Genomic DNA, 13,542 nt, shown 5'->3' with positions numbered 1-13,542 from the left:
TTTATTACGTTTATTCAAATAACTATTTTCAATTCAACTTTTGATTTTATAATGTTACCTTAACATGTTCTAAAGTTTTTTTAAAAAGAAAACAAATTATCTTTAAAATATATTTTAATGAATGAAAATTGTATATATATATATATATATATTAATTCACTTTATAACATATAACAATATTCTACAAAAATCAACTAGCTTCAAGGAAATCCTAATTGTTTGATGTATTCCAAAATATAGACTAGCAGACATTTCATAGTGAGTAGGTTGAACTGGTCATCAAAACTTATATGACACCAAACAAAGTTAATTAGGTTTGTCATCAGTCAAATTCAAACCGATTCTACCCTAAGAAAAAGACTCGTCTTCAAAACGAGTCTGCTACAGAAACTCAAGGGAAAAATAAAGGTAAAAAACTATAAGTTAATTTTGAATTTGTCACACGAGGTTACTAATGAGAATTATTTAACAAGGAAGCACATGGCAGCCCTTCTGGACCCTCCTTCACCCAATAAAGAGTAGAAGACTAAAAGTCTTACTAAGTCATTTACTTCTGCTTTTGATTGTGAATACTTTTCATAGAAAACAGTACTTAGTTGTCCTTTTCAACAATTTATTAAGGCCAAATGACATTAATTTATTTCCGTAGCTTTCTGGAAATTGGAAGACCAAGTTTGAGGTGCATGCGCGTATGGTCTTATCCTATTCATACTTTGATTTTTTGTACAATGCCAAAGTCTTGGTCATGCACTGGAAGCCCTATATAAGCAAACACAAGGCTACCATTTTTCCAACTTCAACACTCATAAACCTAAAACAGATATTACTTCTCTATTAAGCACATCTATTGTAAGAATTTGGAGAATTAGAATCTTCACTCTTCAGGAATAGAGACATGGCAACTGGTTTCATGGAGGTGCAACTTGTGAAAGCAAAAGGCCTACGTGACACTGATATCTTTGGTATCTACATATTATTATTAACAACTACCTTTGTCTTGTTTTGTCTTCAGAAAACATCAGTGTTTTTCTGAGTTTTCCTCTTCTTTTCTTTAAAAACTCAAATCAATGGATAAGAACTTTTTAGTACATGTCTAATGAAGCTAATTAAATTAAGCTGAATCAGACATGGTATCAGTAATATGCTAGAATGGTTGGTTTAATCTTTTACTTTGTTGATAGGTAAAATGGACCCCTATGTTCTGATACAATACAAAGGCCAGGAGAAAAGGAGTAGAGTTGCTAGAGGTACGTTTATGCCCTATATATTCAAGTCCTTATATCTTTTTCTTCAATTTGCAAGAAACTTGGGTAGCTTTAACAATGTGCATGGCATATTATAGTTGTCCAAAAGATTGCTTAAACTTCGTTTTCATTTGGACCCATCAGAAACAACTTTAATGCAGAGTAATGAAAATCATGAGATGCATAATAATTTATGGTTTTAAGTTTTTGTTGAACGTAGTCTTGCATGGTGTTTTGTGCAGGGCAGGGCAAGAATCCGGTATGGAATGAACAGTTTATGTTCAAAGTAGACTATGTTGGATCAAACGATCAACACAAGCTCATCTTCAAAATCATGGATAAAGATTTATATAAAGACGACTTTGTTGGAGAAGCCATGTAAGAGTTCAATGGCTTCATTATAAATTTCATGTCACTATAACAATTTACTTAGTTCACGATTTTAAAGAGAAAATTGTTGTTTTGTATGTAGAGTCCATGTGGGGGATTTATTGGCCCAGGGAGTAGAGAATGGAGGAGCAAAGCTACAAACTCTAAAGTATAGAGTGGTTCGTGCAAACAAGTCTTATTGTGGAGAAATTGATGTTGGTGTTACTTTTACTCCAAAGGTATTCTTCGTAAAATTGCATGATCTACTTAATTATGAATTATACTATTCCACCCAATGATTAATTAAATGTTAAAATGGTAATGAAATTTACGTTAAGATTAATTAAATTTTGTTTGGATTGGTGCAGGTGGAAGACAAATTTGTTGAAGAAGAGATAGGAGGATGGAAAGAAAGTCACAAGCATTTCTCGAAGATTAGCAAGGCTAACATATGAAAACCATGTTTTGGATTGTCATTTTCAATTCCACGTTATTTCATTTTTTAATTCTTTTTAGCAAGACACATTTAACAAATAATTGTATTATCAACTTAGTTTAATTTGTATTATTCCATCGTTTATACTTTTTAATATCATTTTCGTTATCCCAAATCTGAATTCTCAATTCACCCTTTTGCTTCATGATGGTTCATCATTGGTTAACCTACTTTATGCTATACAACAAAATTGAATGCGCAGATATAATATATAACTTATGTATTATGTATGTATATATATGATTATAATTAATTCAATGAGAAATATTCACTAATCAATCATATTTTTTTAAATATTTTAACATAAATTCAACAACTTATAAATACATATTAATTAATTTTATGTGAAGTTCTCACTCCATTCTCTTATTTACTTTTATATCCATATATTTTATAATTTATCTAGTTTTTACTAAAGGTCGATTTTTAAGATAAATCTCCCATCAAACTTCATCAACTATCACTACCTCGGAAGTATAAACTCCACTTTTTAAAAAGACCACTTTTCCATTTAAGAGACTCGCAATCGTTTCTGATAACAACAATTATAAAATATCCTCATTAATTAATCTTACATAACTTTCAACATATAATATATGCAGAACTCAACACAAAAATGTAAATTCAAATTATCGTAGATAAATGACAATGTGGCTTATTATTAAAGAATATTGAGTACAGAATACACTTTGAATTGGATCGGTTTTAAATATAGAGACAAAAATTTAATCCATTCCATACTTTTCAATTTTTGATTTCACATCAACAAAAATTGCATACTATAGTAAATCAAAATCTAACACTAATAATGAAAATCCAATAATAATTAGTGGTGGTCTCAGTTAAGGAAAAGTGAAAGCTGTATAGTTTTAGAGTGAAATTGCGTGAATATGAGTAATTGAAACCTATTAGAAGACCGTGAGTCAACTCCAATATTTTCTAAAACCTATTTGTCCTACTTGGTACACACGTTTCTTTCATCAACAAGAAACTTTCGTAAAACAAAACAAAGACCAACTCTAAATTTTTAGTCTTTAATGCCAAGTGACACAGTTCATGAAATATGGGACGTGTGGTCCTATTCATACTTTGATTTTATTTTTGGTGAATATTCGTACTTTGATTTTGTACAACGCTAACTTGACAAGTATTGGTCTAATAGCTGCTCATGCTAAGGACCCTACATTATATAAACAACCACAAGCTCACCACACTTTCCAACTTTTCTATTCATAACCCTAAAACATATACTTCTTAAGCTCGTTAATTATAAGAGAATGCTGAGTTAGAATCTTTACTATTCGGGTGACTTAGACAACATGACCATAATTGGTTTGATGGAGGTGTAGCTTTTGAAAGCTAAAGGTCTCAAAAAGATTAATTTAATCCATCAAGTTTTTGTTCGTATTTTAATTTTATAAACTTATTTTGGACTTTTTCCTCCTGTGAGTTTCTCGGTAAATTCTTCATCCACCTCCATATATTCTACCTCCATATTAATTATGAAAACCAGTTTTAATCTTTTTAATTATTTTAAATATAATTTACCAGACTGGGTTAAAATTAACACTGATGGGACTGCTAGGGGTTATCCAGGTCTTGTCGCTTGTGGAAGTATTTTCCGTGGGAGTATGGAGGAGTTTATTGGAGTTTTCTCTGTGTTTCTTGACGTTCAGACTGCTTTGGTTGCTGAATTTTATAGAGTTATATATGCTTTGGAGGAAGCTCAAAAGTTGGATCTTACTAATGTCTGGTTGAAATGTGACTCTGCCTTAGTTTGTGTTGCGTTTACTGTTAGGACAAATGTTCCTTGGATGTTTCGTAATCGATGAAATACTTGTCTTAATTACTGTTGAAAAATCAGGTTTAGGGTTACTCATATTTTTCGTGAAGGGAATGTGTGTGCTGATAAGTTGGCTAATTTAGGATTTATTCACAAAGAATCCTTTCATTGGTATAATAGACTTCTATTTAGTCTGTTCTTAAAATTCTTTATTAATAGGTATAGTCTACTTATGTATCGTTTTTGTTAACATATGGGTTTTGGTCTAGTCCCCCATATTTTTGTATTTTCTTTCTTTTTCTTTTTTTTAATAATATTTTTTTCATGTGATGACAAATGATTGTTGTTACTTGAGGTATCAGCCTAACTGAGATGTCAAGTAGCATAGTGATGTCTAACATAAAAAAAAATTATATAAAAAAAAGTATAACTCACATCTTTAAATAACTTCAGTTGCACTTCGTCATCTCATACCTTTCTTCCAGTTGAAGGTTATAAGAAATCTCAATGCATATTTATGAAGAGAGACTAGAAACCTCGAACTGTTCATCTAGACCTAGTTGATCCAAGAGAAGGACTGTATTGTACTTCAACTACCGTCGTCGTTGTAACAAGAGAATGAATAGTTAAACTAAAATTGAACTAAAAAGAAAAATCTAAGTTATAATATTTGTTTAAAGTGAATTTTGTTGTGAACAGATTAACATTTCAATTGAAACATTTTGTTTTTATGTTTTTATTTTTTCTTAATTTACCTTCCATCATTTATGTTTGTATAGTTCTCTCTTTTTTGGGATTATGGTTTGTGTGATAGATGCTTATATAGAGAGTTTGTTAGAGTTTCTCTACTGAGTTTGTTAGAGTTTCTCTACTAGAAAAAGGTACCAAAATTCTTGGCAGTACATGCCAAATAATATATGTTCACAAAGCACTTGCAAAATTTGTCATTCTTGCATGGAGTAATTACTTTATATAATGGCTCTTGAAATCTTATTTTGTGATACAAAATAATAGAAAATAGTAGGTGACAATATGAATTTCGGGTTATAAAAAACCAAACCAGATTAAATATAAATTAAATTATAAACCAAATCACTCTTTTAAAATTAATTAATTTAGTTTTTGACCAAAGAGTTTAAATTTATGAGAAAAATTGTTATAAGAGTAGATTTGTGACACCATGCCTTTTCAATGTGGACTAAGCAATCACACTCTCAAAATAAATTATGGACAAATATTTTTATGGGATAATCCAATAAAAAACACTGATGTAAATTTATCTCTAATTCAATTTCATAAAACTGATATTTCAAAATTTGGTTTCATCTCTAGCCATATAAAAAAAAAGTTAATATATGTTTACTTTTAAAGTATATGAATATATATATATATATATATATATATATATATATATATATATATATTACCAATACAACATATTTATTATTTAAACAATTGCAAGAAGAAAGTAAAATTTATTTGCCGTAAATTAGCAGAGCCAACATATGAAAACGAAATGTAGATAGAAAGTAGTTTTAGAATAGTGATTGTGCAACACATTTCATTAGTTTCAATAATGTATTATTTCATTCTTTAATTATTTTAGCAAGTACAAGCAATCAAAATAAATGTATTAAAATGTTACTATCAAATTAGTTTGTATTATTCTCATTAATTGTCTCAAATGATAATTAATTGTCTCAATTCAACATTTCCATCATTTTTAACTTGCCTTACACTAATTTGTCAAAATAAAAGTAGCAGCACAAACTAATTATAATGGCATAGATGTCTGGTATCAATAATCTCACAACATCCAAAACTTTTACTTGTAATTAATAGTGTAAATAAATATAAATAGTTTATAATTTATAACATTTCAACTTGCTCACTAAACTCATAATTGATAAAAAAAATTAATATAATTATCTTCAACCATCAACTATATTATACTGATAAAATAATAAATAAAAATATTTAATCATATCTCACACAAATAATTATACATGCAACTCGATTGAAATATTAATTCAACCCACCTTATTTCTTTTGCAAATTCCATAATGAACATCCTGAATTAATGTTGTAGGTGTAACATGTTCAAGTCCTTTTCTTTAATTAATGTTTTAGAAAAGACTGAGATTTGAAATAAAAAATAATGTCAAAAAGTTTTTTAGAGTTATTTTTTTTTTACTTGTACATATTTGCCTGGGTCTCAGTCACTCAAACAAAATATAAAATAATTCATAAGTTTTATGTCAACTAATTTAATTTAACCTATTTTCACAGGTCAAATGCTAGATTTGGTAAAAAAGAGTGGATCCACTCATTTATGAATATTTGGTTTGACTTTGAATTTAAAGTGGATTGTATTTTGCAAACTAAATAATGTTTGAAATAATTTCTTACATGTTTTACATATTACACATTACACTGCATACTTATCTAAATGAGATCTTTATCTTAATTTTGTAGGTCATAATATTTTACTAGTCTAAACACTCTATTCAAAAAGTTCACTCAAAGGTTTAAGTTGGTAAAATGAATGCTTAAATTAATTTTATATAATCTTGACTTAATATTAATATTTTAAATAATTTTTATATTAATTTCTTTCAATAAAATACTTATATATATACACATATATGATTTGAATTTTTTTTAACATATTGGAACAAAATTATAAGAGTTGAACTTTAGACACTCCTTTGTTTGAACAAGCATCGTTGTTTTGATAAATTTTACAGAATCTACAATTATAGTTCTTAATTTTTTTTCACAATTTTAATCTGATAATTTTGAATTATCAATAATTCCAGTCACTTGAACTGAAAATTGAGCGAAGTCAATAATAAATTGTGTAATGTATTATTTAATGTTAAAAAATTTATAATAATTATTTGAGATAATCAAGTCAAATCTATATATCACAAACAATTTTAAATATATTCAAAAACTGATTTTTTTTCCCAATATAAATTAGTTTATAGTCATATATTAATCATTCTAATATTTGTATTGGAAATCTCACTATATTATAAATATAATTTTATTTTTCAAAGATTACTTACTCAATCTCAACAAATTACTTGAATAGTCTTATATCTTAGTTGATCTTCATGGAACAAAATTCAACCATTTATGATTGGAAAATCTTATAAAGATGAATCACTCTCTGATCATCATTTAATAAAGTTTGATAATTCATCTAAATCATTCAAAAATTGGATCCTCCATATGGTTCCAATTAATCTTCCGATACTATAATAAAATAAAATAAATCAAAATTGTATGATAAAACTAAGAAAATAAAATTAGGATAATTAAAAACTAAATGTGAAAAAACATTAGAGACTAAAATTGCGAACTTTATAAAATATAGAAACTAAAATTACTTTATACAATAATTTTCAAAAAAAATAATATTATGCAATAAAAAGTGTTATCTTCTTAAAGGTATTCTTTGGCTTTTATGCATAAATAATTTCCTTAGAAAGTTAAGAGTACGTAAACTCCATAGCTTCAATGAATTGAGTTAAAAAAAATTAAAGATGAGACCAGACCATATCCACGATGATTCCAAGCAACAGTTTTCTGTCAAAATTGTTTTGATACTATTAATGTTTTGAAGACATTTCAACCAAACTGAGTCAGAAAATGGACACTGTAAATTATAAATTAATAAATCCAACAAAAAAGAACCATTTTCTTTTAAGCAAGACAAATACGTAGCAGCCTTTCCTCCCTTCTAGAAATATTACCACTATTCATTATCTATTGATTTTATTCATGATTAGTTTTTTTTATTCAGTGGGTTGGTTAAGAACACGTATAAGACTATTGGATTATAGATATATAATTATGTTTCATTAGAAAAAAAAGTACATAGTTGGCACTTAATTATGTACTAGTGGTAATTTAACAAGTATTTGTGTAAGGTTTAATGGGAAGACCAAGTGTGTGGTCCTATTCATACTTTGATTTTGTAGAATGTGCAAGTCTTGGTCATATCAAAGGCTCATGCTAAGGACCCAATATAAACATTTCCAACTTTAACGCTCATAAGCCTAAAACAGATACTTCTCAAGCACGTTGCAAAGTTTGCTGAATTACAATTAGAGTCTTCAGAGACACAGATAATAACATGGCAATTGCTTCATGGAGGTGCAACTTCTAAAAGCAAAGGGCCTGCATAACTCTGATATCATTGGTATGTAACAACTCACTTTGCCTAACATTTTACACTACTTCTTAATTATTAATATAGAGTGTTATTTACTCACCAATTTGTGTTGTTTACTTATTTACCTTTGGTGATAGGTGAAATGGACCCTTATGTTCTGATACAATACAAAGACCAAGAGCAAAGGAGTAGTGTCGCCATTGGTATGTTCTGGTGTAACCAAGTCCATGTTTGAATCTCCCTTATGACAAGTTACTTATTTTTTGCTTTTAGAAGAAACTTACCTATATTTGAATAGAGATCAGATACCTTTCAAACTGTGCATAACATATTTGTGTTCAAATCACTGCTTAAATGCAGAGACCTTTCAACTATGATTAATTTAGTTAAATAGTTTTTTTCACAGCTAAGCCTAACTAATAATGATAAGAAATATGATTAGAGTTTTGTAATGCTTAACCTTTTTGGTTAAACACAGTCTTGAATCTTGAATGGTGTCTTGTGCAGGCCAGGGCATAAATCCGGTATGGAATGAGAAATTTATCTTCAAAGTAGAATACCCTTTATCAAATCATCAACACAAGATCATCATCAAAATTATGGACCAAGACTTGTATACAGATGAGTTTGTTGGAGAATCCATGTAAGAGTTCTTTATAAAACACTATATTATTTTCTTGATTAGTTTGTTGTTTGTAATAATATATAGTAATAATGAAAGTTTTCATTTATAATTCTAAGTGAGCCTCACTTTTTATTAAATATTCATAGTTTAAAAGGGAAATTTTGTTTTATTATATGTAGAATCCATGTAGGGGATTTATTGGCCCAAGGAGTAGACGATGGAGAAGCTAAACTACAAACTCTCAAATACAGAGTGGTTCGTGCAAACAAATCTTACTGTGGTGAAATTGATGTTGGTGTTACTTTCACCCTACAGGTATTTTTCACATTTTTGTAAAGTATAAATATATGTTACCAATGTAACATTTTTTCAAGTATGTAAACAAAAATTACCTTTAACATGTTATAATCCACGAATAACTATCCAAATGCTAAGGTTTTTCAGCATGGATAGTTATTAAATTTATGTTCCTAATTGGTTTCATGCAGGTGGAAGACGATTATGAAGAACGTGAGCACTATCTACCACAGATTAGCAAGGATATAGGATATAGAAAAAAGTAATGTTCATCAGAATTTTGATTTTGGATGGCAGTTGTTCTGTGTAATAGATTAAATCATTTTCATTGTATTTCAATTTTTTTTAATTCTTTTTAGAAAGATACATTTAATAAATTGTTGTGCTATCAAATCAATTTGTACTATTCTCTAACTTATGCTTATTAAATGGATTTCATTACTTCAGTTTAAAACAAATAATGTAGTATGAATTGTAATTAGAATATATTTAGAAAAGCATGCAAAGTAAAAGCATGAAGCCGACTTAGCTCAGTGGTAGAGCGCGTGGCTTTTAACCACGTGGTCGTGGGTTCGATCCCCACAGTCGGCGTTTTACTTTAAATTTTGTTTTCACATTTTTTGTTATTTTCTAAAAAGTGTTTTGTTGATTGGTTCATGGTATTCACGGTACAACCACTTCATTCATGGGGTTCACGTCACCACCACCAAATTCAAACCTTGGGTGATGAAAAATCCAGTTCCAACATTCATGAGATGATCATGATGCACTTGAAACCCAAGACAGATTCTCCACCGTCCCATTCCACCGCACATTCTCACTTATAAATTTACCACTTCCACTTTTCATGTTTTTTATCACTCTTTGAAATTTAAGGGTCATAATCATCGATCTTGTTCACCCCCTCTAATTTTGTAGCTAACTATACTCTTTAATGTCACCCACTAACAACCAATTATTACATTAATACATATGAACTTCTTGACTGCCACCAATTTCCTCACACCAAAAATATATATTTCTTACTTTAAAGTCAAAGGGCTCTTTTGGATTCACACAAGCAATGAAATTTGAAGACTATCTCATGGAGAAAAGCCAAGAGCCTCACACTAGACAAGGCCTTGAGAAAGAGGTGAGTGAGAGCAACTTGCCTCATTTGGATCATTGTTTCTCCAAAATCCATTCATGATATGCATATTCCTCTTAAGAAAAGACCATAAGAGATTGGTACATATATATAGCTTAGGATGTTTGAGTAATGTTTTCTGATTATGATTTCCTTTATTTCTTATGTTGTCTCAGGTTGTCCAATTGCAAGCTCAGTTGAAGTGTGAAGAGGCACTCAATAGCATCTTAAGTTGTGCTCTTCATGGACCTGTTTTCTCTCTTCCACTCATTCCCCCATTGTTTCCACCTCAGGTATAGTATAAACAAATACCTAACATAGTAAATATATAATGTTCATTTTTTTATATGATATATTTTACATTGGATTATTTTGACTTAATTGGTTGCAGATTCGGAATCTTCTTCAAGAATTGGCAAAGGTTGAGGAAGAGATCATGATGCTAGAAAGAAAAGTTCAGGAACTGAAAGTTTTATTGTTCCAGGAGAGATACCAGAACATAGATTTGGAAATACACCATAGGAGACAGCCTAAACTACATAAGGAGTTCCGAGGATCGTCAAGGTATGGTTCAATGATTACGGAGCAGAGGTCAAGTTCTCTCAATTATGAAGTCATAAGTAAAGAAAGAAAGATAAGCAATAGAAGAGCCTCTCTAGTTTCTGCATTGGATTTCCATAGCCTATTTTCCACACCAAGAAGGTCAACAGGTAAACACGTGGCACTACTAACGCCACATTTGGCTTCACAAATATTTCCCTATATTTATTTTTTCTGCCGTTGAAGATCTCATTAAACCAAAACAGTGTACCATGTAATCATCATTTCATTAGTTAGATTTTGGGATTGAACAAACCATGCATAATGCTTTTTGTAAGTACAAAATAACTCCAGTAATTCTAAAACTATTTTCTGTGATTGAATTAAGCATATATCTAAATTCTCAGATGCTTTCAAGAGTGATTATAAAAGAGCACTTTGATTCCTATTTTGAAAACATCCTTAATCTTGTAAAAGTCTTTTAAACTAACAAAAATACATTTGGCTTTTTTGTGATTTTTCTGTGGCTCAATTTTCTCACAATGTGGTTTGGATATGTGTTGCAGAATATGAAGTGCCAAGAAGGAGTAGTAGTATGATAGCAAGAGAATACCCTATCCATATAGAAGATGCCATTGAGAAACCAAATGAAATGTCAGAAGAACTGCTTAAGTGTCTGATAGGCATTTTTCTGGAATTAAACAAAGCATCATTGGACAGAGAAGAATCGGAAACTGTCCCTAGACTCACTCTTCCATGCATGAAGTCCACTGGCTTGATAACAAAGACCTCATCAAACAGCAAGGCACCTTCAAATAGCAATGTCTCGTGTCTTGATCCTTATGGCATATCATCAGATTTGGATTGCAGAGCAAGAGATGTAGGACCTTATAAAGACTTCATTCAAATCACTAGGAGCTCATTGGACATAGACCGCTTTTCACAATGCCTGCCAGCATTCAGGAAATTGAGGTTGATTTTTACCTTTATTAGAGCCTTGGTTCATTTCATTTCCTGCACAAATATTTGAAAACAGGAAATAGAGTGAAACATTGTCTACATGTGGTTGTGTTATACTACCTTCAAAGCCCATTTCTTCTTATTATCTATTTCCTCTTTTATAGGGTGTTGATGAATAAGCTATGTGATGTGGATTTAAGTTTCTTGACCTACAAGCAGAAGTTGGCGTTCTGGATCAACATCTACAATGCCTGCATAATGAATGTACTGTAAGGCATTTCATTTCAAGCCTTCATTGACATCATCTTATCAAACATCTCTGCGTGGTAAATCTCAGGAACCTTTGTGTTTTGGTCTAAATACAGGCATTTTTAGATCATGGCCTTCCTTCTAGTCAGGAAAAACTGTTGTCTCTTATGAATAAGGTATGTCAATGTCAATGTCAGTGAAAAGTCTAGAGTTACTGAACAATGTTTTTTTTCTTCTGGAAGTTATGAAGCATGAACAGATACTTTCTCTTAGCGATTGTGGTAATATTATTATTAACTACGCAGCAATGTGCTGACACAGGCTGCAATGAATGTTGGCGGGATTGTACTGAATGCTCTGGCTATCGAACACTTTATTCTTCGGCACCCATGTGAATCAAAACATGTATGATATATATTTTATTTATGCAACAATAACTTCTCAAATCACTGCACTATAGCCTTCCTTTTAACTTTATTTTCTTTTCAATTCTAAGGTAGGAAGCTACTCGTCTTAACCTTTATTACTTTCTGAAATTAACTTAACATCCAATGATTTTAGATTCTATAAAAAAACAATTTGTGAAAACTCAGGCAACATAAAAGTTTGAAATGATAAACTTTGAGCTGTGGTTTTGTTTCTACCTTTCCTGAATCAAAAGGGAACCATGCTACTAGGCAAATGCAATGTCTGTTGCGTGTGGGATGCGATCATTCCAAAACGAACAACGTACTTTAGAGAATAAAATAAGTAACTCGGTCTCTGATTGGAAAATCAGCCATTGATATTTCGTGTACTCAGAACAGATCATGAATGTGTTAGAATATCAACCTTTGATTATTTTCATCAATGACTAGGATTACTTATTTTATTGTTACTAATTTTAGATGAGTCAAATTCCTGCATGTAACGTGTATTGATGTTTTTTAACACCCAACTAACTATATAGTTGACAAAAGGGTGCTGTGGACGAAAAGGAACTGCTATTACGGCATGCTTATGGTCTGGGATATCCAGAACCCAATGTCACCTTTGCTCTTTGTCGAGGCACTTGGTCCTCACCAGCAGTAAGTGTATTTAACAACCTTTGTTGAAGCATATTGAGGAAGACTTTTATTTGATAAACATATATTACATATATGGTGTTTGTTGCAGTTAAGGGTGTACACTTCAGACGAAGTTGTGAACCAATTGGGGAGGGCTAAAGTGGAATACTTGGAAGCTTCAGTGGGTATCACAAACAAGAGAAAGATAGTTGTGCCTAAGCTTTTGGAGTGGCATATGCATGATTTTGCAGATGAGATGGAATCATTACTAGAATGGATTTATAGCCAATTGCCACGCTCAGGATCATTGAAGAGGGTCACGATGGAGAGACTCATTAGAGAAACAAAATATCCCATGTCTAAGATGGTAGAAATTCAGCCATATGAATCTGAATTCCGCTACCTCCTTGTTACATAAATAAAAAAAGTAAAATGCGACCCTTTTACTTTTTGTTTTTTTGAATTTTTTCAATTAGTAGTAAAGTATATATATGTTTCATTAACTAGCTTAAATTTATGAACATTGCTACTAAGTACGAAAGTTTTGACATGAATCTTAAAGAATGGAAAAAGATATCATAAAGGAGGGCAAGGGGTGTGTGTGGAGGAGGAAGAAACGGCATG

The 13,542-nt window shown here is 30.5% G+C and overlaps 3 protein-coding genes and 1 non-coding gene across 10 annotated transcripts; all 4 read left to right on the top strand.

Moving 5' to 3' along the window:
• Positions 1-792: 792 nt before the first annotated feature.
• Positions 793-2,224, top strand: LOC137824506 (16 kDa phloem protein 1). Its single transcript, XM_068630174.1, has 5 exons — positions 793-962; positions 1,182-1,247; positions 1,487-1,622; positions 1,717-1,852; positions 1,982-2,224. Exons 1-5 carry the CDS (start codon positions 896-898, stop codon positions 2,066-2,068), a joined length of 492 nt encoding a protein of 163 aa, XP_068486275.1. The 5' UTR covers positions 793-895; the 3' UTR covers positions 2,069-2,224.
• Positions 2,225-7,850: 5,626 nt separating this feature from the next.
• LOC137826762 (16 kDa phloem protein 1) lies at positions 7,851-9,516 on the top strand. Its single transcript, XM_068632899.2, has 5 exons — positions 7,851-8,102; positions 8,213-8,278; positions 8,583-8,718; positions 8,880-9,015; positions 9,189-9,516. The coding sequence occupies exons 1-5, from the start codon at positions 8,051-8,053 to the stop codon at positions 9,261-9,263; spliced, it is 465 nt and encodes a 154-aa protein (XP_068489000.2). The 5' UTR covers positions 7,851-8,050; the 3' UTR covers positions 9,264-9,516.
• TRNAK-UUU (transfer RNA lysine (anticodon UUU)) lies at positions 9,517-9,588 on the top strand. The gene has a single exon. It is a non-coding gene; the product is annotated as a tRNA-Lys (tRNA).
• Positions 9,589-9,853: 265 nt separating this feature from the next.
• On the top strand, positions 9,854-13,475 carry LOC137826761 (ternary complex factor MIP1 leucine-zipper protein (Protein of unknown function, DUF547)). Of its 7 annotated transcripts, none has more exons than XR_016515218.1 (9): positions 9,854-10,129; positions 10,300-10,416; positions 10,515-10,833; positions 11,230-11,635; positions 11,788-11,892; positions 11,989-12,048; positions 12,194-12,277; positions 12,832-12,939; positions 13,028-13,366. XR_016515218.1 is itself a non-coding variant. In XM_068632897.2 (9 exons), exons 1-9 carry the CDS (start codon positions 10,061-10,063, stop codon positions 13,334-13,336), a joined length of 1,572 nt encoding a protein of 523 aa, XP_068488998.1. In that variant the 5' UTR covers positions 9,974-10,060; the 3' UTR covers positions 13,337-13,475. The 7 variants fall into 7 exon arrangements, 2 of the variants coding, with proteins under 2 accessions (XP_068488998.1, XP_068488999.1); XR_016515215.1 differs by having other exon boundaries at positions 9,971-10,129; positions 11,788-11,887; positions 12,178-12,277; positions 13,028-13,054; XR_016515214.1 differs by having other exon boundaries at positions 9,971-10,129; positions 11,788-11,887; positions 12,178-12,277; positions 12,822-12,939; positions 13,028-13,053.
• The last annotated feature ends 67 nt before the right edge of the window (positions 13,476-13,542 follow it).

Source organism: Phaseolus vulgaris, chromosome 8 (assembly GCF_051622355.1).
Source record: "Phaseolus vulgaris cultivar YP4 chromosome 8, ASM5162235v1, whole genome shotgun sequence".
Taxonomy (NCBI): domain Eukaryota; kingdom Viridiplantae; phylum Streptophyta; class Magnoliopsida; order Fabales; family Fabaceae; genus Phaseolus; species Phaseolus vulgaris.
The sequence above is the reverse complement of the archived record's forward strand: the minus strand, read 5'-3'. Positions and strand labels throughout refer to the sequence as shown.

Bases quoted from the DNA above. Each gene is read 5' to 3' on its own strand.
- LOC137824506 (XM_068630174.1), top strand. From the start codon at position 896: ATGGCAACTGGTTTCATGGAGGTGCAACTTGTGAAAGCAAAAGGCCTA. The intron at 1,248-1,486 runs GTACGTTTATGC...TGTTTTGTGCAG, and splicing joins AAGGAGTAGAGTTGCTAGAG to GGCAGGGCAAGAATCCGGTA. The intron at 1,623-1,716 runs GTAAGAGTTCAA...TTTTGTATGTAG, and splicing joins GACTTTGTTGGAGAAGCCAT to AGTCCATGTGGGGGATTTAT.
- LOC137826762 (XM_068632899.2), top strand. From the start codon at position 8,051: ATGGAGGTGCAACTTCTAAAAGCAAAGGGCCTGCATAACTCTGATATC. The intron at 8,719-8,879 runs GTAAGAGTTCTT...TATTATATGTAG, and splicing joins GAGTTTGTTGGAGAATCCAT to AATCCATGTAGGGGATTTAT. The intron at 9,016-9,188 runs GTATTTTTCACA...GGTTTCATGCAG, and splicing joins GTGTTACTTTCACCCTACAG to GTGGAAGACGATTATGAAGA.
- LOC137826761 (XM_068632897.2), top strand. From the start codon at position 10,061: ATGAAATTTGAAGACTATCTCATGGAGAAAAGCCAAGAGCCTCACACT. The intron at 11,888-11,988 runs GTACTGTAAGGC...GTCTAAATACAG, and splicing joins ACAATGCCTGCATAATGAAT to GCATTTTTAGATCATGGCCT. The intron at 12,940-13,027 runs GTAAGTGTATTT...TGTTTGTTGCAG, and splicing joins GCACTTGGTCCTCACCAGCA to TTAAGGGTGTACACTTCAGA.